This window comes from Cebidichthys violaceus, unplaced genomic scaffold (genome assembly GCF_023349555.1).
Source record: "Cebidichthys violaceus isolate CVI_PGR_0920_01 unplaced genomic scaffold, fCebVio1.0.p SCAF_8, whole genome shotgun sequence".
NCBI lineage: Eukaryota > Metazoa > Chordata > Actinopteri > Perciformes > Stichaeidae > Cebidichthys > Cebidichthys violaceus.
In genome coordinates this window covers 12,350,967-12,378,588 of record NW_027176964.1, presented here as the reverse complement: position 1 = coordinate 12,378,588, position 27,622 = coordinate 12,350,967, and the positions used below count along the sequence as shown (strand labels likewise).

General features: G+C 42.3%; 1 protein-coding gene across 1 annotated transcript in view; it reads left to right on the top strand.

Moving 5' to 3' along the window:
- Positions 1-27,622, top strand: part of LOC137892443 (receptor-type tyrosine-protein phosphatase F) — a 91,055-nt gene that overhangs the window by 13,943 nt on the left and 49,490 nt on the right. Inside the window, exons 3-10 of the mRNA XM_068737563.1 lie at positions 6,805-6,993; positions 11,132-11,242; positions 18,204-18,473; positions 19,381-19,962; positions 21,072-21,205; positions 21,569-21,713; positions 25,270-25,575; positions 26,390-26,583. Of these exons, the coding sequence (XP_068593664.1) occupies positions 6,805-6,993; positions 11,132-11,242; positions 18,204-18,473; positions 19,381-19,962; positions 21,072-21,205; positions 21,569-21,713; positions 25,270-25,575; positions 26,390-26,583 (1,931 nt within the window). The remainder of the gene's footprint in view (positions 1-6,804; positions 6,994-11,131; positions 11,243-18,203; positions 18,474-19,380; positions 19,963-21,071; positions 21,206-21,568; positions 21,714-25,269; positions 25,576-26,389; positions 26,584-27,622) is intronic.

Here is a 27,622-nt window from a genome sequence, read left to right as displayed (position 1 = left end):
TTCAGTTGAACTGTTGGCTTTTCCGTTTGCACCTCCTGCTGCCTCTGACACGCCTCACACACTTCTGTGTCTCCGGCAGATGCAAATGTCTGTCTCGACGATGTTCTTGGCTGGAAACAGCCGCAGGCCGTGTGCTTTGTTTCTGCACTCTGGCTCGTCTGCTTTTCACTGCCATATTGACTCAAGACCAGCTGAGGCGCAGACAACACTTATTGTACTATATTTACTTTCCCTCACAGGTTGGGCTAGCAGAAAGGTGAATAATAAAGGCTTCATCGAGTAAACACAGGAAACACTGAGACTGTAATCTTAGTAGTTTTCCAACAAATATAACCTCTTTCAAACATTTACAGTAGCCATCAGTTAAGAGCTTAATGCTGCTCATTCCCACACGCAGGCATTTGAAAATACCCAAACGGCCTACATAGAAGTGGACAAAGCCCTTTTTTTCTACCTATAAAGACAGTGCGCTGCTGTATGTTTAAAAGGGTAGATTTTAGAGCAGTAATATTTCATGAGGCAAGTGGCTGTGTTGCTGTCACTGTGGTCCTTTTGTTCGCACTATCAAAGGAGACATCACCTTTAATTGTTGTCATCCATCAATTGGCAAAAGGCACACGTGGAGATCATAAGGCCTTTTATTTTTCTTGCTCGAATTGAGATCAGCGCAGACGTATAAGCTGAGGAACTTAAGAAAGGCTCGCCGTATCACCTTCCTTTTTGATGGAGCACCTTGATGCTGAATTAGATTACCTATTGATACAGAATGAGGCAAGATGGTATGGGAGAGCTTGCAAGTATGCGCACAACTCCTGGTCATGTTGTAGCAATGTTTTTAGCATGAATACTCCTCGCCGTATGTTTCCTGACTGCATGTTCTCTGAAGGGACTGTAGTCTGGGGTAAGTCTCCCTTAAAACATTCATAGCAGCACATGAGAGAGTAAGTAGGAAGGAGACTAGGACATACTGATGCAGAACTGTTGTATCCTGTGCCACTGTGTCAGGGCTCCCCTGTTAAGGAGGAACTGGGGTGTCTGGAGTGTTTTCCCCCATTGAGATGAGTATGTTTGGGTTGAGGGAAAAACGCTAGCTGATGTTAGTGTCGGATTGAGCTCCAGCAGCCTCCCAGTGGGACGGTAGGACAGGGACGGGTCTCTTTCAGCGGGGCTCTGATTAGACCCATCGCCCTAGCTGCCACGCTCCACTCACACTGGTAATTGGAGCTGGCAGGAGGTTGGCATGCACCCCTCCCCCCTGCCCCCTCTCCTCCTCCCCTGCTCTCCTCTCCTCTTTACTTCATTTCCTCCCTCCTCCCTCATCTGAATCTTACCTCACCTGCCTGTGGCTGTTACTGCAGCAGAGGCACACCTCCTTACACAGTGGTTCATGATCACTGTATCATGTTGTCTTAATTGAACTAATTACCTTAGTAATTTTCTCTTTACAAATGATATTGCTAATGTTTCCCAATGCCTTTTGTGTATAGGCAAGGCCCCCACTGCTATCCTAATTGAGTATACTCCAGAAAACCACAGAAAATCTTCCCCTCCTGCCCTCTTTTCCACCGTACTGCTATAACCACCGTAAACAAGTTAATCTGCTCAGCTGTTCCATTTGCAGTACGCCTCTGTGCGTGATAAACAGCTGTTGAAGAAACAATGTTCCTTGTTTTTCACATCATGACGGAACCAGTTCATGCGTACCTGGATTTACATCTGACGCATATCAGCCTCTGGCCTTACTCATTTGCAAATCCAGGGCGTTTCTACTACTTTTTGTTCCAACAACTGCATCACAATAAATACCACTGCTCCAAGACAGATTGGACTACTACAACATATTATATATCAGCAGCAGCACAATGATTTGGATAACAGGTTTTTTTTGGGGGGTTTTTTCAGCAATGTATGGGAAACATAATTTCCACTTGTTAAGTTTGCAGAATGAATAATGGCGTCGACATTAGAATTTCTATGCCTCCCTGAAGTGTTGTCTGCCGTCCGTCTGCATGTACGTACATACGTCCATCCGCACCATACGTGAGGTTTCAAGAACACCTGGAGGGAATTTCTTCAAATTTGGCACAAACGTCCACTTGAGCTCAAGGATGAACTGATTAGAATTTGGTGGTCAAAGGTCACTGTTACCTCACAAAAACACAATTTTGGCCATAACTCAAAAATGTATATGCTAATTTAGATGATGTCACACAATTGTTTAATTGGATGAAATAATGACATGATGACATTTTGGACAGACATGGATGTTAGCTGCATCATGACTGGTTGGCAGAGTAATTGTAGAGTGACACAGACACACCAGCAGTCGTATAAATGTGCATACAGCTATAAATCAGCCTCCGTTGGATCGTCTGCGGGACATTATCGCATCATTTTTTTGCCTTACTTGCGTTTTCCTGCCAGGGCCTTTTTTTATTAGAAATGTCCTTTTGACAAACATCAACCTGCATTGCCTGCACCAATTTATTGGATACTCTTCATATTTCCCCTCCTTTCAAATTAGAAAAGACTGAACTGAACTGAGTATGTCTTTGTCTTCCCTGGATGACACGTTGGCAGACTAGGCCAGCCGCAGGAGTTGCAGTAGAAGGAAAAGACAACGAGAGCTCTTTTATAAAATCTTTTATAAGTATGTGTACATATAGATACAACTTTCATTTATTCTTGTTTTCTTTTTTTTTTACCTAAAGACAACTTCAGAAAGCTATATTAGATGCGGGCTGCATGATGTTACAAGTATTAAAGAAATTTAACCTTTTCATTCTGAGCACTACGTTAACATTCTAACCAAATTTAAATAATTAACTGTTAAACCTTTTAAAAGAGCTTTTCTAACGTTACAAAGTTATTTATGATTATTTTAAGGTTATTAAGCTTAACTAAGTCATCCATGACATTTAAAAAACATAATCATATAATGTGACATTGTATAGTATGTCACATTAAAGAATGTGCTTTTTGAGAGTAGAATCACAGGGATAGGCTCCAGAGGCAAGGTGTTAAAGATTCAGCTTCATTCTGCAGCCTGGCCCTTGAGAGCACAACAGCATAATGGAACATAAATTAAGTGAAGCTTTACCTCTTATCTTTAGTGGCAAAAGCTAAAAACCGTTATAGGTCCTGCTCAAATCTTAATATTACAGACATGTATTATCTTTTCTTTTAACATGGTTTTAACATGCCATGGGAAGCCACTCTGTGTACTCCACTTCTCAGATATACTGTGAAAAAAAATGTGCGCCAGTTGTGATAACTATTCACCTGCCATTCACCGCAATAAAACAGCATCTTTCACCCTGTTTTACCAATAATTAGCATTGTTCACAAGCCAGGAACCTTTGCCAATAATCTAAATCATAAATATTCTACAGGAATTAATATAAGAGCGTTTGGTCAAAAATATCCAATGCTGATATTCAGTGAAAAGCATAGTTCCACAAAGCACTATGATCTATATATATATAGCTTTACTCCCTGGTATGGCAAGACACTTCTTTCTGTGGGAAATTTTACAAATCTTGAAGTTGCTGCAGGTATATTTTGGATGAAATAGAACAAATCTTTGGAAGTTCACCTTATAATATGGTATGACAGACTTCTCAGTCCTCCTCAGTACTAACCCTGGGGTAACTGCTAGGTGTGATTGACAGGATCAGTGTCATGCCTCATTGAATCGATTGGTTTCCACCATATAGTTACGTTGTACTAGACCTAGAGGGAAGCTTCATCATTTTCTGGCTGAGAAGTGAAGAGATTTGGGGGCCCCAACCATGTGTTACATATACAATAGGAACACACGGACATCTGGAATCAGTGTATTGAAGTCTGTCTACCAGACATCACCACGCTTGATTATAGATCAACCAACAACCTGAAATCTATTGAGATTTTGAATACATTAGCGCACAACTACTCTCAATCAATGGATTTACAAATGTATACATGAGTATATTGAGTGTAGTAAAGTCACAAGGTTACACAGAGCCCACAATGACAACACAGACACTACAGAGTCTTATGGAGCGATGTTAATATAGGCACAGTTAAAAGTGTGTGTTAAGATGACTCTCGAATCGGATTGTGGGCGGAAGAGAATTTCTTAGTTTTGGGGCAGTGATAGAGAAGGCCCTGTTCCCATAACACTTAAAAAACATTTAATACCTTATGAACACATATCAGGATTTTAAATTAACAGGCAGCCTCTGTAAGGAGGCAAAGAAATAGCAAAGGAGTATTATTTTGTCCATCTTTGTCCACCAAACTGTCCATTTTAAATGTTTGTTTCTTCTAAATAAACCCTCATTTAGGAAACGATTGCAGCTTCAACATTGTGCTGTGTGTCTACACGTGTACGTACATCCCTACCTTTTCTATTCTCTTTCTCTTTGAAGGTTAGAGAGAGCAAACCACAAAGGAACACCGGGTGCTACTGTTACCGTTATTCATACAATGACAAATTGTACAGTATTATTTCAATGTGCTGTAGTTGTCTGTTTTGTGGAGGTATCCCGATTTCGGTTGCGATGTCTGAGAACAAATCCTATATCGTTAGACAGGAAGTAAGCCTCACCAGAAAGAGCAGAGGCCATGCAGAGATCTGTCAACTACATCTGAATTTGAGACGATCCAGGCTACAAGCCAAACACAAGGGTGAAAGCAGGAACAACTGCTCTACTGGGGATCAGAACAAAGTACAACACCCATGCACCTATTCATGCTCCAGCAATATATGTTTACATATGGATTTTTGACTCAGACAAGCTAAGTGAAATGGAAAATCCTACTCAGTGCCTCCCTTCGGCTCCATCTTAAATTAGACGGCCTTCTTGCTAATGTAATCTTAGAGACAATCAAATCAAAACATATGTCCATGTTATTAATGTCTTCTTAAGAGGGTAGACCAATTGCACCAATAATACTTTGAGTGGAGTAAATGTAGTTCAACGGTGCATTTGGAGAATCACGTCCTGCCACCCCATGCTTATAGTTTGGGTATTCCTACATAGAGAGATTGTACTGCGTATTGTTCTTGTCACAGCTGATGACTGATATGAGACAACCGTGTACCTATTGTCACACAGCTCACAGTAGACAGTGTAGCAGAAGATATTTGTTTTGTGTCTGAGTCTAGAGCGAACAACAAACTGTTCATGTCTTAATTAATTAGGGAAGTTTGCAGAAAATGCTCTCTCTCTCTCTCTCTCTCTCTCTCTCTCTCTCTCTCTCTCTCTCTCTCTCTCTCTGTCTCTCTGCCTCTCTATCTCTCTCGCTCTCTCTCTCTCTCTCTCTCTCTCTCTCTCTCTGTCATACATCCACACTGTTGCAATCACAGTCTTACATGGTTGACCAGTCCGGGGCGGTAGTTTGAGATTAAATACCGTGCGCCAAGATGACTTGTTTTTGTTCTCCTCACCTATCATAACACAAATTCTCTGGAATACATTGTAATCATTATTTTCTTTAGTTAGTTAGTGGACCATTCAGTTTTATTTTTGTGACACGGTAATTCTGTTCTGGATGCTATGTCCTCAACTTCCCTATAAAGCCAAATCTCTTGTCCGGTATTCATTTTCATCCCTGCAGACCAACTATTGTTGGCTTAGTATTAACCTGCAGTTAGATATCTCCTCATGGTGAACCAAAGACAGGAGTAACAATCATTAGCACTGTTGGAAGGATTCCATTTTAGCACTTTGGCCTCAGGGACACATCTACATATGAGGGGAAAAGATAAAAGAGATTACAAGTTTAAGAGCAAGCTGATAATAAGACCTCTCGAGGGCCATTGTGTTTCCTCTTTATTAACGCTGTCCAGAGGTTAAATTAGGGTTTATTAGGAGGGCAGGTGGGAAGTGGGTCTGATTCAGGATCTGCAGCACAATTAGGCCATGTTAGGGTTAGGGTTTTATATTTCATCAAAGACACCAAATGTGGATCGCAAAACCATTACAAAACAGGAAAATGATTTGGGTCATTTATTTTTAAGATAAGAATTCTGTTACTGTTTAGCCACCAACAAACATTCACTCATAGTGGGATATCACATATATTTAATATATGATATCACATTGTTTAATCTGAATAACAGAGAAGACTCAGAGGGAAACAATTGCCAAAGTGTTCCTAGTTAGCTTATCATTGTAACGTAGCAATATATTGTTCTTATTTTGTTAATCTTATGATGTGATGTCAGTGTATATTTGAGATCAGTCTTTCATATTAGAATAACTTGTGCTTTAAGGCTTCTACTTTAGGTGTTGTCATGGATATGCTGTTACATTCATTATGATGAGTTGGATTATTCAAATAGGTTTGTTTAGCTTGCTAAGCCTAAGGCGGATCATTTATGCATGGGTGCCCAAAGACAGATTGCAATCCTTCCTCTGTCTCAACCTGAGACTCCCTGTGCCGGGTAATACGCCGGCTATGATAATCAATCAGAGCTTTTTCTATTCAACCAAATTTGAAATCCAAATCATACCAGATTTTCAATTCCACTGTAGTATATTCTGCTCTTGCACAAATTGTGTGTGTGTGTTTGTGCTTTCTGATTAGTTTGGCCTGTAACACCTGAAATGTATTTGCTCTCTTTCATTCTCTTCTCTGTCCTTGCCAGCTCAACAGCTTTGATGCACTCAATGCCTCTCGCAGCAATTGGGAGCTCTATACTCTGTCAGAATCTTTTCGTAAACACGTTTTTCCTCCTGTTGTTTTTTTCTCCACCTAATTTATTGCTCCGTGTGGCTTTGGATATACTAAAAATTTGCCTTTGCAAATTTGCAGAGAACCAGGTCCCCCATGGCTTCCCCACCATCGATATGGGTCCCCAGCTGAAGGTGGTTGAAAGGACCAGAACTGCCACCATGCTGTGTGCTGCTAGCGGAAACCCGGACCCAGAGATATCATGGTTCAAGGACATGCTTCCTGTGGACATCAGCAGCAGCAACGGACGCATTAAACAGCTTCGTTCAGGTACAATTGGATTTTATCTGATTTAATTTCTTCAAGGTGTTACTCTCCATGACATACTGATGAGGATGATGTGAAAACACAAAAAGGCCTTCGGTGTCATGTAGGACTTCATACATTCTCTTTCATCACAAAGGAAAGTTTTACTCAAAGTTTGTCACCTTAGCTGAGTTCTTATTGAATGTTACTCCCCACAGCTGCAGCCACTTATAAAGTTACACAGAAGTCGGAATTTTTGACAGTGACACATGAGCTTGTAACCGTCCAAAGTTCAGAAAGAGAATTTTCACCATATTAAATAATCCTTAATCCCCTTTTAAACATGCAGCTGGGTGACAACGAGGCCAGCCGATGATGCATTAGCATGGATTCAAACTTTGCAAAAAAAATAAAATAAGTATGAGATGCTCTTTGTTCACAGTAGCAGTCCACTTGATAAATAAGCAGTGCTTGCCTGACCTGGATCAGATGGGAAATGTGCAAGGTGTAAAGATTAGTGGCTTTTGACCAGATTTGTGACTCCTTACTAAATCTGCCTCACTTACAGTGTCAGGCCAGGCTGCAGGTCTGAGGCTCGGAAGATTAAAGATGAGAGCTACTCTAGAAAAAGCCTGGCACTTGAGCTGCCCAGTGGAAGCCGAATAGAGGTCACTGGAGCATGTTCACTTGGACTGTCCATGTTGCAATATTAGAATGCGGCCCTGCAACAAGCACACCCTAAATTAGATACAGATTTCTCACAAATGAAATAATAACACAACTCCTTAATTGTTAGATGATGTTTTTATAACGTGGATCAAATTGTGCCCAAAAAGTATGATTATTAAATGTATTTATTTATTTCTTCTAGCAACAAACTTTGAATTAGCTTTCTTTCTCACAAATAGAAATAGTGCCTGAAAATATGCTGGTATATAATGCCCTCAGACTAACAATTATTTTTATCCACCACCCTTTTCGTGACATCATCTGCTGCCGCATCAGGATTTACATTTACTGCTCATGACCTAAAATGAGGCCAATTTTGCGATGGTGGAAAAAAGCACATTCATTTGCTGCCACAGTTTAACAGAAAAGGCAGAGACCCAGTTCCTCCTATTGCAAAAACATTTGCTCGATTTTTAGTGAGCACCATGACACATTTGGTCTATCTATTCACACCATCCAACTCATTCACTCTGTAGAGATACTAACTTTAATTTAATACCTCTGACCTGAATACTTTTTGCTGTGCATCATTCTATTTTTTCTGTATAACTTTCATTAATTTTCTCTTGCCCATTTTACTAACTGCTTTCTGCACAAATGCACTCTGTACAAAGAGTAATGCCATCTTAAATTAGAACGCTCAATAAAAGAATTTGCTTGAATTGCATACTATTTTAATGTTACAAAAATGCGGCTGTAGCTGTTGTCTGCAAATACAAAAGTAGCAGGATTATATTTCAAAATGTTCTCCAAGGCTGTGGTTATTTACAGACAACAAGTACAGTCCACGGTGTATACTTGCTTCATAGCATTGATTAAGTACATTGAACTTCGTCACATTGCATTCAAGTGGCTTCTACCCTGTATCCGTTTGTTTATTAACTGTGGCCTGTCAGAAGCCATGTTTTTCTCTCCCACTATAAGTGGATTACTAACCGATCTCTCAACCCTGTTTGCATCAAAATTACTCCCACCTAGGTGGTACACCAATTAGAGGTAAGGATGATAAAGTGTGTTGGAAAATGTCACATCCACACCATTCCCTCACATTCACATCAGATCCCTGCATTTCCCCCAAAACGCCACATCACCAGGTTCATCTGTGGTGTTCGAGACAACCCACCCTCTTCCACTTCCCCCCTTCGTCTCCTCCCAACATGTCTGTCTGCTGTCTGCTCCCTAACAAACAAATGATCCCCAACCCACATGTCAGGAGAATGGAAATGCAAAGTCCAAGGTGTTATCTTGTAAATTGGCTTTTTCAAGAGTCCTCTTAGACTGTTAGAAATGAGCCACATTTATGAGCACACACACACACACACACACACACACATGCACGCACTTACACAGAAACATCTCTTGGCTTCAGCCTCTCGTCTGGCTTTTCAGCTAAAAAGGGGTGAGGAGTTGCATTTTAAACTAAAGGCCACTGTGGCCACGAGAGGATCTACCTGCCTCCTCTATGCAGCCTCAATGTAAACTGAAATGGCTGCATTTGCATACAGCCTATGCAGCATTGCCCCCCAGCATGAGAACAGGAGGCCTGATTTAGATTGTTAAGGTGGAAGCTTCAAACCCCTTTTTATGGTAATCATGTGCTTTTCCCCAGAGTGAAAGCTGGATTTCCGTTCGACAACAGTGGTGTAAATGCTGGACGTCTGGGGCAAGCTGAATATATTTGCATTTACCAGCTGTCTGTCTCACTGTCTGTGCGTCCTTGGCTCCTAATACAACCCATATTCAATTAGACGTTTAACTATTTAGGAATTAAGGCGGCCTCATGACTGCCTCTATGGCCCCTCATGTAGCTTCTGTAACTTGTAAACACTGAAATGAGCTTGCAGAAGATCTACCAGTGTTTGAGTAGTTGGAAGTAATTGAAGGGGTTTAGTGCTGCACCTCTGACAACTGCCATAGCAGTAACCTTCTACATTCCTGTAGTCGTCACACTGTTTCCTCCCATGGGAGAACGGGCAGATTGACAGATTGGTGACACCGGCATTAGTATGCAGGCGCATGTCAGTGCTGAATCAGACAGCGATGAGCTCAGCGTGCAGAGCAAACACCTTGGAGAGATATGTTGTCATGAGATCTGAGGTGATTTAATCACATGTTACCGCCCCGCCCTGTTACACTCCTCTCTTTTTTTGGCCTCGTCTCGATTCGAGTCCTCTTAGGTTGGTGGTGAACCTGTTTGTTGCATTCATCTCATACTGCATGATGTGAACGAAATATGTATCCTGACATCATCTTATGCTGAGTATTTTTTGTCAGTTTCAAACTGCATGGTGGCTGGCTGCCTTTCATGCTAGTACCATGCTGTTTTGGAGACATGATAAATGTTATCACTCGCTTGTGACATACATATGTACTGCTGAGAAAAGTAGTTTTGTTTTTAAACATGTATGTGTTGAATTGTGGGATGCAGGTAAGTTTTTCTGCTGTTACAATTACAACTTGTCTCATCTGTCAAGCCATTTGCAAGGACATGAGTTGTCAAAATGAGCACACAAAGACAGGTCTCCTGGGCTTTCATGCTTTGTTAGATCAACATGTTAGCCTTCTATCTGATGACTACAGCTTCTTGGGACTGTGAATACTAATCTGAGCCATCTGGCAAAAGAGCGTTTCCCCTGAGGGCTGCGGTGAGACATGGTGAAATAGTTGGTAATGAAAGAACACAATTATGACCTTACAGCTAAATGTGTACTTAACAAAGATTGAAGAAAAGTTACTGGCGGTTGCTTTGCAGCAAAATCGTAAGCCATGAAGAAAATAATGGCTTTGACAAACAGTTACATCATCAGTTTACCTTTTACTCACTCAGTTTGGTTAAATCTGGTGACATTTAAATTGATGCCCCTAACTGTTTTTTGTACCAAATCCTTTGGTTAAAACTGTGTAAAACACAGATTATTGCACAGTTGTTGATATTAAGCAGCAGGTTGATTCATTTTTCAGATATTACCATTAGATATTGTCCATTCTTCTGCTTTTGCTGTGGTTATTCTGCAGGTTAGCTTAGCCTTGTCCTAAAATCTGTAGATATCCCTCCATGACACTAAACTCTTTGGCTTGTCAATTCACAACCAGAAGGCCTAATCAGACTTGGATGGTTGTGACAGGTTATTCAGATGTTTAATTGACCCTCAGTCATGGTCTTTTTTTTCTCCTTAACACGACGAGGCTAATATTCTGTTAGCAGTTTCATTAAAACTGCCATTTGAGCTAAACACTTGTGTTGTTACAAGCATTTTCTTGACAAAACTGCGTCCATGTCCGAGGGACTTAATTACGCATGAACTGGGTGAGACTAGTTGACTACAGGCTCTCTAGCGAGTCACTCTACAGATATCTGCTGTGGTTTCATGCCAAATTACATTTTATATTCCGCAACTGTCAAGACGGCTAAATTTGTTAATCCTCTACGCAGGAGCTCTGCAAATTGAGAACAGCGAGGAGTCGGACCAAGGGAAATATGAATGCGTTGCCATGAACAGCGCTGGGACCCGTTACTCCGCTCCTGCCAATCTCTACGTTCGAGGTAAAGTCAAATGTCTCCCTCAATTCTTGAATTCATCTGTCTTTTCTGTTGTCTCAAGTATTTGCAAACCACAAAACAGCCATGAACCCCTTTAAACACTTGTCTGTTTCATTCTAAATGTTCATTCTAAATTCTAAATGTTTTACTCACCAGCAACCGTGCATCTTTATATCTCTTTCTGCCCTTTCTGCGACACAATTCATCCAATGGTAGAGCCACACAAGAGATTTCAGTTATTGTGCATGATTAGAACTCCTCTCAGGAGAATGTAGGAGTGTGCGAGCGATGAGCATCTTTTTCACTCTCCTAGTAGCTTGGTTGCACCTGCCAGGGTGGGACGAATTACTCCTGTTCTGTATTTCTTATTGGTGTAATTTTCAGCATATTCTGTCCACCTTCAACCTGAGTAGAGTAAGTGAAAACACCTGTGGGAAACGTCTTTGATCGTCATGTAATTTCCTCATTCGATGACCACATTTATGCCACTGTTTCTCTATTTTTCTTTTCTTCAACCACTTCTCTAACCATTATCCTTGCCTTGGCATTTGTCTCATACCTATAAACTAACCTCAACCTCCTGTTTTTCTGCGAATTCGACCAGGTGCAGTTTCTGTGAAAACAGCTGCATTGAAACCATTTCCTTTGCTGGCATTGAAAGCCGTGCCAGACCTCCTTTCTTTTTTATTTTGACTGTATCGAAAGGCTCCATTATTCCCCCCGCACAACCCAGAGCTCCTAAAGGCATGGAGGGGTCTGGAGTTTCAGGGTTTGTTTTTGTTGTGGTGTCTCCGTGAGCAGACTAATGCAGGGCGAGGGCAGCATTGTACCCGTCCCGGAAAGAGCTGGTATAGGAGAGAGAGTAGTCTAGGTCAGCCCCTGCGGATAACACCACCATGTCTGATGTACATGAAACAGAATAGCTGCTCCAGTTGTTAGTGTGGGTGGAGAAGGGAGGGCGGGAGTGAAAGTGTCAGGGTAAGAAAGAGACACACTTAATAATTCGGCTATCACTTCATAATTGTGTTAAAAGCATATACAGTACTGGATCATACTGGCTATTTCATGAGAGAGTGATTCCATTGTCTCTTTTCATCCATCAGATAATATAAGTAAATTAGTGTTTCCCTTATACTCAAGGCAAAAACATTACACTGCTTGGGAAATGTTAAACTGAATTTAGAGTACTATTTTCTGAACAAGAAATTCTCTCACTAAAATGTTCTCTAATAATGTTTAAAATCCGTATTCAAGAAAAAAAAAAAGAATTTCCAACAGTCAGAACATCCTCCTGGATTACAGGAATCAGATGTAAAACCATCCTCAAGGACCACAGCGGCATCACATTTACAGATTAAATAAGCACTGTGGGCTTCAGAAGGTTTAGATCTTAAAGTAAATCTTGACAGGGGGAGGGAGTCAGCCAAACAGCAAAGGCGAGGAAGGGACCCAAATCTCGTCTATTAATCAGGGCATGTCTGTCACAGGTGCAAACGCAGCTTTTTTCCCCCCACAGAGGTAATTACAGTAGTTGTGTGGCGTGGCGCCAGCAGGGGCCCCGGGCCCAGCTTGTCTGTAACACCACCCAGGTAGCTGTCAACCCGTTGGCCCCGACACTAACTTTTTTGCCAGGCTCACAACACTAGTGGAGAGATAGAAATCAAACCAACCGTAACCTTTTAAAAGTGTACTTGTCTGGAATGGAGAACAAAGGCTCTAGCCATGTTTTCACTCCTTCTTTGTTACTGCTGTAAGAGACGAGACCCGGGGCGGTGCAATCACAGGGCTGCTTGATTGGGTTTAAAACTTGAGGGACTCAAGACAAGTGGCCTTTGACATGCCTCTCTTCCTTTCCTGTTGTAGGTTGTATGTTTGTTTCTTTTTTATTTCCAGACACTAGAGGGGAGATTTGGGGACTTACATCACACTTTCAAACATGTAAACATAAGAAGCTTTGGGAGCAAAAATGTCATTCAAAAACAGTTTTTACAGTGCTGATGTGTAGCAGTTCAAATTATACTTTGAATAACGAACAAATTAAGTTTATTATTATTATTATTATTATTATTATTATAAATGAATACAATGTTACAATTCTCAATCCTTTGTGATGTTCAAAATATTGTAGCTTTTCAATTTAATTTTTTGAACTTTTAGGAAATAATAAGACTCTATCACGTGATTAAATTCAGCGCCTGCTAAGAATTCAACCCTTCCTGGTTAGAAGAGTACTTTGTAGCCTTGAAATGTCAGTAACGTAATAACCACTATTTGAAGGTGACATAAAAAGATTACCAAGGGAAAACGATTTGTGGTGTTATTCTCGATCAACCCCCTCCAACACCCGCCCACATACCCACACACACACACACACACACACACACACACACATACAGGCACACCTGTCAGACTCGCATTAAATGGCTTGTTATGGGTTAGTGCTTTGTGTCTGCGAATGTGTTTCTGTTTTTTTCCACACATCGTAGCTACCTGATCCAATTCCTGTCTGCAGGTCCACAAACATACTGCTAGCACCACCGTCAACACCTTTGTCTTGACATTTTAGAGCCGCCAGAGAACGGTGGAGGAGCGGGGGGGGGGGGAGTCTGCTCATGGATGTTTTTTTCCTTTCCTGTCTGTGCATCTATTTATGTCCTTCCACTTATCATACATTAAGAGAGTGTGTGTGTGTGTGTGTGTGTGTGTGTGTGTGTGTGTGTGTATGTGTCCAGCTGTGCACCTTGTTTGCTGTGGGTCACGTTTGGTGACCCTCCTCTAAAGGTGGACGGCATCAACGTAGGCAGAATCACAAGCGTCCTGTGATTGTGCATGAGCGCTCGTTTATCAAGTGTTTATCCCTCAATGGAGTAGCGATGTCAGCTTCTGTCTGCCGGCACTCCTTCATATATCCATGTGAAACGTCAATATGTCACAGAGGATAAAGTGCTGCAGTCTGGCTTTTCTCTAACCAAAATATCTTCATACTGTTCAGTGTGTGTGTGTGTCTGTGTGTCACGGAGGGTAACTTACAAAACGATCAATTCAGCTCAATTTTATGAAGAAAAGGAGTGGGGACAGGAGCACATCTAGTGTCCTTTACATCAGTGAGTACTCTTGAGATCAGAAATGCCCTTTCAGTCTAAATCAAATAGATTTGACTGCACAATAATGTCACAGTGTGTCAAACCAAAGTCATATTTCTTTAAATGTTTTACACCTATTTTGATTTAAAATTATAGATGTGTCAATGCAGTTTAATAATTGCAATACCAAATGATGAAGATACTAAAGAGTGAGTTTCCCTCCGTGTTACTGTATGTATGCATTCTATCTGTACCATGTCACTAACCTCCACTGTGTCTGCGGAAACACTGTTCTGTTTCACTGCGTTGTCTTCCTCTCCACTTTGTGTCTTTTCATTCCATCGCTCACCTCCATCAAATCACTTCATCCACAAACAGATCAGCGTGAAGGTTGGTCATTTTCACTTTTAATCCCCTCCCTTCAATTTGATACGGATTGTAGGTGAGGTAAACCATCCTTTTTAGACCCTCTAATGAAGACACCGATATCCCTTCCCTGAAAAACAAACATTTTCATTATAGCTCTCCCTGATCCATCCGATGTAAATGTGTCGTTTTGTCTATTCTTGACTGCATGAATCCCTGAATAGTTCTTGCATGACTTCCAGCGCCACTCCCCCATACCGTGTTTCGATTTGCCTTGCCAAGACACACAAGGAGTCCCTGTGAAGTTTGCGTAAGCCATTATTAGACCTCTGTTTTGTAATGTAGCGGGTATTCTTCCCAACCGCACCCATATTGTTAATGTCAACCACATCCACCAAAAACTACAGCTCCTTTCACCTTCAGACTTTCCATCCGCCTATGTAGGCCCATCAGAGGTGTGTGATGGATTACACCGGTATTCAGGTGGCAACCGGATTTGTCAGGTATTTAGGCAGCAACACCCCTCCTCTCCAACAGAGGGACATGGGTATCACATCTGACAAAGCCATTCTCAGGGGATTATGTCTATTTTACAGCCATGGGCATCCTCTACCGAGTATCTGAAGGATGGGATAGGAGGCACATGTTAGCCTAATGAGAAGACGGACATCCAGCTCGTCTTCATGTGATATTTCATTAGGAGGCCCTGCTGCAAACAAGTCATTCATACGTTTATTATGTTGTCCACACATTTATTGACTGAACCTCTGTTTTAGAGTTAATGGATGATGACAATGACATTGTCTAAGAGAGAGGAGTTAATGTTTTGGAAATTATCTCTTCACTTGTACCATCTGCAAAATACTGCTGCTCAAAGAGCTGACCTATAGAATATTTAAGAATGAGCTGGCAGTGTGCTGACAGGGGGGATGATCAGCCATTATGGCAGCAGCATAGCCCAGTGATGCTGCCAGGAAGCCTGGGAGCCTGCTGACTCTGTGCCAGTTTGCTCAGATATTGATTGACTGGACAGGTTCTGCTATCCTTGGGCACTTTGTCAAGGCAGTTAAATTTATAGGTATCCAGCAAGCAGGCATGCAGAGTGGAGACGGGGCTTATTTTGTGGTTTTGATAGAGTCCCGGAGCCCGTCTCTCCACGCCGCTCTCAACAGGAGAGAGGCTTCAGGGGAATCGATAACAATTACCTGCCCTCTAGTCATTTTGTTCCACAGCACCTCTCCAAACTTAACCGCACGCCATGAATTATTCACAACATTAAGTGTTCAATATACACAGGCCCCATTGACTGACTGCTCTCAGCACTGTTTAGTCTATGGAATCATGAAAGAATAACAGATACTTTGAGCTTAATGGTCTTACATTAGGACTGCTCCTCTCGGGTTTCTCTTTTTATACACATATCTTGTGAAAATTAGCAGCACTTTGAGAATGTTACATTTGCGTGAGAAGACACAGGTGGTTACCGACATGAGTGGAACACTAACACCTTTTTTCCTCTAAATACTCCAAGTTAAGTCTGTTGTGCATTAGTCATACTGGAAATCAGATGTTCAGTCAAAAAATATGTGAAAATTGGACCAAGTCCTTCCTTTATCTTCCTCTTCCAGCGTACTCAGGCTTGTGATCCCGTCCAGTATCTTTCCTCAGCTCCTGTGCATGCGTTGCTTGAGAATGTCGTCCCTGTCCTGTTCCCAGGCTGGTAACACTACTAAGCCCGTCCCGTGTTTTCATGTAAAAATCAGCCTTATGCTCGTGGACCTCAGTAAGCAGATGTCACGGCTGATGTAAATCTTTCTGGACTGTTATGTGTGTCACTTTTTTCCTGCATGAAACCTTCCTTTATAATGTAGAAACTCACTAAAGCTGTGCCCTCTTGAGTCATTTTGTAAACTTTAATATTATTATTAATATGAAACGGTCATCATTACTCTGTGCTAGACCTTTGCTGACCTCTTAACTGTTCCCAGTGTTGAATTGATTTTTTTGTTTGCCACACACCCTCTGAAAAGGTTAGTTCATATAAAACAAACTGCAATGTTTTGATTTATCTGGTTATTGGTATGAAACAAAAACAAACTCAGAATTGGGATATTATTGTTTTTATGAGATATTGAGCCAGGTAGTTTAAGCCCACATGACTGTATTGATTAAAAAATAAATAAAAATAGCAGCAGGTCTATATATGGCACCTCAATTATTTTTGGGAAAATTCAAATGAATGTGAACCAGATCCCCGTTCTTATGGTCCAGTCCAGAGATCCAGCGTTCTCCTGACTGGAATCTCAAGAAGTGTTTTTGTGTTTTTTCCATTTCACCATATAATGAGGGGAATAACAAGCATAGCTATAACAACGTTCTGGTTCAAATTAGATTTGGGGGGGGGGGGGGGGGGGGGGGGGGCAATGGGAAAGTGGAGGTAGGCTCACATTTGAAAATCCATTTTCATGGAGACCGGTGCAAAAGAGCAATTACAGTCAAGGGTTTTTTTTTTTCCAGTGAGACACAGAGATGTTGTAGTCCATTAGGGGAAACAGGCAGTATAAATTCAGCAGGGACAGTTTCATGCTGTAGTGTTTTGAATACATGCGGCCAGCAGTCGTGGGATAGCAATAATGGGTCCTCACTACGGAGCTAAATATGTGGCTGGGCTTCACTTTCTCCATAATCAAGGTTGAAGAAGTCACAGCTCCTCTTTCCTACATTCAGCACTTATATGAAAATGTTCGGCAGGTCTGACACTGATGGATGTTTACATAACACTCTGAAGATAAGTTTTCTTTGCCATATCAAGCGGATAAGTTTGTTATGGTTGCCAAAAGTTACCAGAAAAAAGATCTGAAGGGTGTTAATATGGCAGGAATTTCTTGTGTATCTTTATTTAGACAGAAAACAAGTCATATGTAAATGCTGGCTGCCTGTTTATTCTGGGCCAGCTTTTCAGTATTGCATGGAGCTGCTGCATCGGTGTTTGCCTTGTCCCTGGCGACGTCAACGGGCCCTTCTAGTCTCCATGGGAACCCTTTTTAATGTCAGCCTATCTGCATATCAGAACTGCACAAAGAGAGGGAGAAAGACGGGCTGAGCAGAAGGAGCCAGAGAGAGGGAGCGGGAGGAGAAATCAAACAATGCCATCTCCACGGGGTCTCTCAATGATGCAACTCTCGCTACCATTTGACACTCTGACAAAAGAGGGCCAGACATAGTCTCAGGGCTATTTTTTGATTATATCCCCTTTTGTAGGCTAGAGGATAAAACACCCCCTCAAAGTTTTATTGTAAATTTCCAGAGCCATTTTGTAACAGACCTATTATTCCCATTGTGCTTGCCTGCACATTAGGACAAAAGCGATCAGCCCTCCATTCGATTTTGCTTCCCTGAGTTAGCTTTTAGCCTTGCCATGGGGCAAGACCATTCATGAACTATCATAAAACTGTCATATTCATCTGACATTATCTTACCTATTCAACATTTTCTGCCTCTCTTCCTCCCTTTAGTGCGAAGAGTCCCACCCAGATTCTCAATTCCACCCACCAATCAAGAGGTGATGCCAGGCGGCAGCGTCAACCTGACGTGTGTGGCAGTGGGCTCGCCGATGCCCTACGTCAAGTGGACGATGGGCCAGGTGGAGCTGACGAAGGAGGAGGAGATGCCTTTGGGACGCAACGTGCTGGAGGTCACCAACATCCGTGAGTCGGCCAACTACACCTGTGTGGCCATCTCCTCTCTGGGCATGATAGAAGCCACTGCTCAGGTCACTGTCAAAGGTAAGGGTTCGGACTTGTTGTTCTGTCTGCTGCTGTATTTATGTGGGAGGTTGTTGCTGTGACGAACTGTGTTGCTTTTGCTGTTCATTTGAGTCACCCACTGATCTGATGATGAAATATTATAAAACAAGGAAAAACTACTTTCAAAGGGCCTTTGAAACTTTTGCACATAATCACCGCTGCCCTTGTGCCGCCTTTGGCCGGTATTTTGTTGATACTTTGAGTTTAAAATGAAAGTCTTTAGCTGTTTGAAGTCTTTATGTCAATGACCGTTAATGTCAGGGCTGCTATGTGTCTCTTTCTTTGTGTTTCCTTATTTTCTGTATTGAAGTGTGAATGTGGCTTGTGTGTATGTAACTTACTTACTTGTAATGCAAGTGTGTTGTCTACCTGTCGCAGCCTCTCTTATAATTTGTCGTCTGTATTGATCCCAATTTCCACTCAACTGATCGATACGCAGTGATTTAGAAGGACCACAGCAATACAAACCCCGTCTTCAAGGAAGCCATTATGAAGACTCTCTGTTTTGTTTGTATTCGTTATACAGTCACAACAGGAACCACTCTTGTCATTTTCTTGAATTGTCAGTCGTGACCAGGCCGGTTATAAAACACAAAATTGGGATTTCAGTCTAGCTTTTCTATTCATTTGGGAATAATGGCTGCTGACAGCACTATGAGGATTAGCTTATGAAACAATCATTTCAGTGCTACGAGTTACAGAACAGAGAATTACATGATCAGCCATGCCTTTTTTTTCTATGAGAGCTGATTTTAGCTGTATTGTGCCTACATTTTGAGAATCATGGTATTAAATGCGTCAGATATCCAATTTCTCTCAAATTAGCCACACATACTAAAAGTCCATTCTCGATATCAAAGCTAATACCCCGCTTCTCTCTCCTCAGCCTTGCCAAAGCCCCCCACCTCCCTCATCGTGACCGAGACCACGGCTACCAGTGTGACTCTCACCTGGGACTCTGGAAACCCAGAACCCGTCTCCTACTACATGATCCAGTACAAAGCCAAGTCCTCAGACAATGGCTTCCAGGAAGTGGAAGGTGTGGCCACGACCCGATACAGCATTGGTGGACTTAGCCCCTACTCCGAGTATGAGTTTCGCGTCATGGCTGTCAACAACATTGGCCGTGGGCCTCACAGCGACCCTGTGGAGACGCGCACCGGTGAACAGGCCCCCTCCTCGCCACCTCTGCACGTCCAAGCGCGCATGCTGAGTGCCAGCACAATGCTGGTACAGTGGGAACCGCCGGAGGAACCCAACGGGCAAATCAGGGGCTACCGGGTCTACTACAGCTCAGACCTGACGGCTCCGCTCAGCGCTTGGCAGAAACACAACACCGATGACAGCAGTCTGACTACCATCTCAGGCCTGACTCCTGATATCACCTACAGCCTCAGGGTGCTGGGCTTCACCTCGGTAGGTGACGGGCCACCTTCTGACATCCTGCAAGTGAAAACCCAGCAAGGAGGTGAGCAGCAAAGCACTGTGATTTTCTCTGTGTGTTAATTAATGTGTATATGTTCATGTGCAATTTGACATTTTGCTTGTGCCGGTTGTGTAACCACCACCAATTATGCTGACATATAATACTAGACAAGGTAGCAGCTTAAGTCAGGTATGTATTAGCTTACGTATTTTATTTGGCTCTACATTCTGACAGAGAATTCTGATTTCTGACTAAAGACAGACAAGCAGAAACTCAAGGAAGAATACTTGGGGACAAACCCATTTTTTATGGTCACTATCTTCTATCTTAATTCTAATTCCATAAAAAGAAAAGAATGATACCAAAGAGTTTTATTGATGGGAGTGGTTAGCGTTTCGCGCCAGTGACATTGGACCCCTGGGCAGAAGTCTATAAAACACAAAGACCATGCAGGCCTCCAGCAACTATTGAAAGAAAAGAGACTTTGAAAAGACACTCTGAATTGACCAAGGTCTGTTAAAAGCTTCCACAACAACTTCACCCCAGCTGAGAGGGGGTTGAGAAGATCAGTGTCTCCCCTAAAATTAGAATTAATATTGAATTGCTTCACAATCATCCCTGGTGTTTCTTAAACTCTCAGCTATTGAATGGTGCAATAAATGATGTAGTCGGTCAACAACAAGGCGATCATACGCTGATTCTACCTGGTCTAGACGTTGTCTTCAGTGTTCCCGTTTTCATTATTTATTCATTTATTTGTCCGTTTAGTAGTTTAGTTGTGTAGTTAGTTCAAAACACATTTTATTTATAAAGAATGTGATCGTGTGGTTTGTGTGTGTATATAAAATTAAAGTCAACGTCCATTGGGTTAAGAACTCCGTAGCAACCTTCATAATTGAGACAACATTGAATCAAATTTTATTTTGCCTTTTTTTTCCAAAAATTTTAAAATTGATCAATTTCAATTATGTGTGTACCTACAGCTCGTGTGAAAGGGCTCATAAGGCTATTGCCATGCAAACGCCGTCCCATACACTCATTGTTTTGGAGGAGGTTATTGCTGCTGACACTGGAGAACATTAAGCTTTAGTAATGTGCCTTTTTTCTTCTTTAATTCTTCAACCTCTGTCCTCTCACCCCTGTGTACCCAGTCCCTGCCCAGCCGTCCAGCTTTGAGGCTGAAGCCGAGCTGGACAGCCGCATAATGCTAACATGGCTGTGGCCCGTGCAGGACCCCATCACTAAGTATGAGCTGCAGTACTGGGAGGACGGCTCAGAGAACAAGGTTAGAACATCAACATGCAGTTATAACTATTGTATGACCTAGTTTTCTCTTTATGATGTAATTTCTCTGAATGGGAAGCCTTGGCTGAAGCAATGAGAAAGATTCACTATAGTAACGGACAGCAAAGTTCTGCTCTGTCTCTCTGTGTTGTGGCCCTTTGTTTACCTCTGCTGGACTACTGCACCAGTTGTAAAGAACAAGTTGCTCTCACATTTGGCTTTGAAGGCATGTAGAAAGGAGAGACAACAGTCTAGGCTTTAACGATACAACAAATACTACCCCAGTGGCTCAACACAGGAAAAGACTTATGTAACCGTGTTTGACTTTAATAATTGGCATCTTTCTGTGTGTGAAACCCTCCAGATACATGTGACCTTCAACCCAGCCGGTTCCTATGCCGTGGATGGTCTAAAGCCTGACACCTTGTACCACTTCTCCCTGGCAGCCCGCTCTGAGATGGGTTTAGGCGTCTATACTCAGCCCATCAAGGCTCGCACCGCCCAGTCCAGTAAGTCTATGGTTTCTCTCTGTTGTCTGACCTCCTTGTTGTCCACTAACCAAGCGGTTTTGTAAAGCAACGGTCACCGACAGCCGGCTGAAGCAGGTTTAGGTTTAGGCAGGAGAAAGTTGAGTTTCATCGAGCTAAAATCAGGCTGCATTGGCAACTTGAATGTCAAGTCAATTTCCGCATAAAATGCTGACAGTGCAGCACAACCCGGTCAGCCTCACGCTTCCACCACCTCCCCCGTCACCAACACTAACCCTCCTGTCCATCTATCTGAGGGCAGGCCCTGAGTTCAGTGTCAAAGGTACGTTATATGTGTCTTGTTCCCACATTTGTGAGCTGTGCTGTGATTTTTTTTTTCATTATATGCTTTTACAGTGCCAGCACTCAAAATGTCACTCTCTGCCAGCTGATTTTTGCTGTGGTGGCATTATGCTTGTACCACCTCACCCAGGAGGCTAGTATTCAAGTGTTTCAGTGTGCCTTGCCTTTGCCCTGCATAGAACTAATTAAAAACAAAAGGTTCACATTTAATTCACTTTAATTTTTAAGTTGTATCTATGAAATGAATGAAGTTTAACTGGAAGGATGTGAATCACGAAACTGATACGACCCGATCTGCTAGAGAGAAGACGCGTTACTCTGTTGGAGTTGTTGGAAGTACAGAAACACTCGCGGTTGTTCAGAGGGGTTACAGAGTGGAGCTTCTGTCCTCACAAAAGATCTTTGATATTTTAGGAGTACAGACATTCTTATATACAGTCTATAGTACAGACACTAGCTTGCACAGAGCACACAAATCCTACAACAGACATGTTAGGTTTGTCTGCCATCAAGTTACTCATGGAATTAACGTTAATTAGTAACAGCTGATTTGTGCTGCGCACATTCACACACTCACATGTGCTGCAGAATGCTGCACTGTAGAGCCTTGCTATGCTATCTGGCTGTGGTGGACAAAACACAGTGGAGAACAGTCAAGGAAGTTCCGATTTTGACTTAATTTTAGCTCACACGGATGTGTAATGTTTCCCCCAGCAATAGTCTAGAAATAAAGAAGAGACTTCAACAGACTGGTCAGAAGGTATTGATATCTCTTTGTGAAATCTTTCCCTATGAGGACAGACAGAATCATTGAAGAGCTCACCCCTCCGACAACCACAGAGTTATATAACTGTCAATTGAGATCGCGAGTGGTGATGAGTCTGTGTCCTTGGGCCTCTTGACAGCAGGAGTCACAAGGACACATCATTTGGAGAACAGAATTTGGATTTCATGCGGCAGGAGGATGGTGTGCATGAAATAAGCAGCAGCCTTGAGAGAGTTCTGAGGCAAATGGCAGAGGGAAAGTGTGACATTTTCTAGTGCTGCATTGAAATGGTTAGTATCATTTTTTAAAGATTCAGAGCAATGAACATAACTCAGCTGTTTATATATGATGAAACACTCCAACTCTGTTACTCAGCTAAGGACTTGACAGTTGCATGACGCTTTACCTACAACAGAACGGGAAATTATCTCATTTACAGTGGTTAAACACTGCAGCAGTAAAAGTATTTTATATCGAGCTTTATCATTTGGAGGAAGGAGAGGTTGAGATATTTTATTGTGTTCATCTATAATTCAATCTCTATTTAAAGCCCAACTCTTTGTCTTGCTTTAAAGTCATCCAATTTGACTTTAATCCAGCATATTTTTCATCAGGACCTCAATATCACAATTTGTTCTGCAAATCAGCGGCATTACTTTGATTCAGTCTGTCACCTTGTTTTGTAATACACATGCTGTTAGGTCTCTGTAGCTTCCTGTCCACTCGCTTGTGGATCAGGGACCACCTGAGGAGACTTCTCTTCTGTTAAGCTTCAATGTTTTGGAGAGGTGGAGTTTCACGTTATGCCATTGTTCTATTGGATTCATATTTGAGGGAACTGTTCATTGCTCTGCTTATTAAAAAAAAAAAATCATGGGCATGATTTGTAAGAACACCTTGTCTTTTTTTTTCTTGGTTTGTTTTATTTTCTTTTGAATAGGTTTTTTTGTTGTAGAGTTGAACAAGTCTGTGATTGAGTTAGATGCACGAAACGTATGAATGCTATTGTGTTTGATTTCATTGTTCTTGTTCCCTATTTTAAAATAGTTTATTGGTTTTCTGATTTTACCTCTGGACTTGAGAGCTTACATATATTTTATACTGTGGCTGTTGTAAATAATCTTATTTATTGCAGTAATCTTATTACTCTAACTCTGTTATTTCTGCTTCTACATGTACTGGGACATGCCAGAGGAGTTAGTGATTATAAAACATAGCAGGGTGTGGTGGAAAGAATATAATGCCTTATATAATGCCTGACATTAAATATAACGTTGACATCCTTTTGGACAGTAGTTTTAATACTAGAACCGTATTGCTACAACATTGCCGGTTCGATTGCAATCATTCAAATCCAATGGTTTTGAAATATTACATCAATATTGTTTTCCATTGTGGTGGCTATAAACCAGATGTTGACAATATCCAGGATGTTCATGACCGTATTGATTATCAAATGATGGCTTTATGTATGACTTGACAGTCCAGTGTATCTCAGCTGCAGCACTGAGCAGTGTCTGACAAACACTTTGAAGCCCAGAGCTTCTGCATCAATGTGTGAACACCAGTCAACACTGTCAAGCACTTGTTCACACACTCACACATCTATGGCCAGTTTATTGCTCCCTCGGCGTGCTGTGAGAGGCAGCAGAGAGGGCAGTTTGGGACAAATTACGTCTTTATAAAAACATAACCTTGTACAAATTTGGCACATTTTATATTCTGTTCATCCCACCCTGTAGTTTCATGGCCTCTCGCATAAATGCAGTTCCAAACACAGCTTCAGCAGTTGCCTGGTAATGTGTTTTTGCAGCCAATCTCTCAGTCCGGAGGCAGCATCTTCTTTAGTATGGAAGCTTCTTTGTATTCAGTATAATAAAAAATAAAAATGTAATATTCAAACTAACAGTATCACCTACAGTATGAGTGCTAATTATTTGTGTTTCCACCAGCTCAGAAATAGACTTTCATTACAAGGTAGATGACATATCCATAACATGGAATAGGTTGGCTGGACCCTGATATCAGGTCTCTCAGAAAGATCTGGGAAAAAGACAAAGACACTTTCTTTACAGGGCAACAAATAAGCATAAACATTTTCACTGCAAAGACTAATGCCACTTTCAACACTTTTCATTTTCCAGGCTTAATGTGTAATGTCTGCCCCTGTTTAGTCTTTCATTTAAATAATAAATATGCAGTGCAATAAATTTATACAAAAATCCGCTCAATGGTGTCAGATGAGCAAGAAAATTATGCTTTCACTTTTCATATGTAGCTTAATTTTTTATACACACTGTAGGTGGTGAAACTCAAATATATTACACTTTGAATATTACATTTACACTTACTTATTCTCTCCTGTACAAAAAGCTTCCATAGTTTTGCCTTGTGTTTGCCTGTGTTTATTTTTTTGGTTTGCTTGATCCGTGCCCCCGTCCATGTAGTTGTGCTCCCCTCCCCCTGCAGCCCCATCCGCCCCCCCTCAGGATGTACATCTGGTCAGCCTGAGCTCCACCAGCCTCAAGGTGAGTTGGGTGGCGCCGCCCGCCGCTAGCCGCCACGGCGCCATCGTGCGCTACACAGTCAGCTACCAGGCCCTGGCTGGGGAGGACACGGAGCGCCATGTGGTGGTGGACATCGGCGCAGACGCCACTAGCCATGTGCTGGATGGCCTGGAGAAGTGGACTGAGTATCAGGTGTGGGTGAGGGCACACACTGATGTGGGCCCGGGCCCTGAGAGTGCCCCAGTGAGGATAAGGACCAAAGAGGATGGTAGGTTGACACCTCCCCTTTAGCAGAGTGCTCTCAGACTCTTTTGCTTGGGGCTGCCTGTCACTATCTTCCGTCACTATCTTCAGCCTCTTCTGCACATTTCTCTCTGTCTTGTTAATCAATTTTGAGTTAATGAGACGATAGTGGTGGGAGAGTGGGTCACCTTCTCTTTTAAGACTTCTACATCTATGGCAGGTTAAAGGCTCGTCACCCACGGGCCCACGCTCTGCACCTCATTCCTGTGTTTTCACTGTTTAAATTCCCTCTTGTTTTCTTTTCTTCTGGTTCAAGGAATAGAAGTGGAGCAGAACTCTCCCTCTCCTTTCTGTAGCTCCTGCCTCTTTTTCTCACTCATTCCTCGTTTTGTTTGCAGTTTGATAGAGAGTGGCTGCTCCTAAGAGAGTCCTTTATAATTAATGTGTTTGAAGGTTGCTGCAACACTGCTAATTTCATACAGAAATTAAGGGCATTACAGACACCGCTAGACCACATGCAGTCTGGCGTAGGGTGTTTTTGGGACATGGTAGATATAGAATGTCTAAGCTGAGTGGAGATAATTTAGATTCTTGGCCAGATCTAGCATAATTTCCTTCAACAGAGCACTCAAGTCTATAAAAAAAAAAACTCAGGAGTCATTATTGTGATAGTTTTTGGCTCCTCATCACAAAACACAGTCAAGTGAGGAAAATCACAAACTCAGCATATTTTGACTCATTACTCCCTCCCCCTCTCTCTCACCCCGTCTGTCTCTCTCTTTCTGTCTTACTCTTGCAACCCCCCCCCCCCCCCGCTCCTTTTTTTCCCTGGTTTCCAGTGCCTGGAGCACCCCCCAGGAAGCTCGAGGTTGAGGCCGTAAACTCCACAGCAATCCGGGTTACCTGGAAGCCACCCATACAGGGGAAGCAGCATGGCCAAATCCGTGGCTACCAAGTAATTTTCTCTCGGCTTGAAAACGGTGAACCGCGAGGCCAGCCTAACATCATGGACGTTGCTTTGCCAGAGGCACAGGTACTGGAAGATGTCTTACTCCTGTTCAGTCTCTCTCTGTCTCCCTTTCACTGTCGATAGCTGTCTTATGTTCATTTCCCATTATTTTCATTCTCCACCGCTCCCGTATTCACACTTCATTTCCCCCATACTGGGTGACACACATGGAATTCTCCTTCTGTCGACTGCAGTACCCCCCCCCCCCCTTTTTTTCATCTTTTTCCACATGTGACATTTGACTCTAAATTGGTACCCTGCTCCCAGAGCTTTGGATTAGCTGTCGTAACAAGATCCATTCTAATTCTACAGTAATAGCTATTAAATATTTTATATGTGTTACATCAGGACGGGGCTTAGAGGGATCAATGCACCTCTCTTTGCGGGTTTTAGCAGTAACACATATGCACTGCCTTGTTACCATGTTTATAAATTAGAGTTATTTTCCCGACACCGCCCTTAACACATTAATGCAGGCTGCTCCGAATCGCCCAAAGCTATGTGACACCATGAAATGAATGAGAGATTGTAATCCTTAAGAGGGATTCAGAGATTCATGAATATTTTAAAACCAAAAACCCCACTCTCACTTCTTCCCTCTCTTCGGGAGAGGAGAGACCAGCTTAAGAGCCTCCTTCTGATTGTTTGCCGGGAGTAACATTTGCGCGAACACGCATTCACTCGCACCCCCGATGGCCCAACACATGAACATCTCATTTGAACAAGTAAGCGCTCCCTGGCCGCAGGAACACCACTAAAAAAATCAGGACAGCCTCGCATGAGTCTCTGAGCAGCATTTGCCAATAAATGCTTTGCACCCGTATTTAGGGAGACCAACAGGTTGCTGGTTCAGTTCCCAGGCAGTGTACACTGCGATGCCCTTGAGTGGGGTATTAACCCTAATTTGCTTTGGCAAACACTCCGCTGTCTACAGTCTTATCATTACAGAAGAGGAAGCGCTGTCAAAGTCACCTTGTCCGATGTGCCACATACCAAGTGAGGCTAAGTAGGAGCTTGTTGATCCCAGTAGTGTAACCGGGCATTCAGTGATAAATACATAATG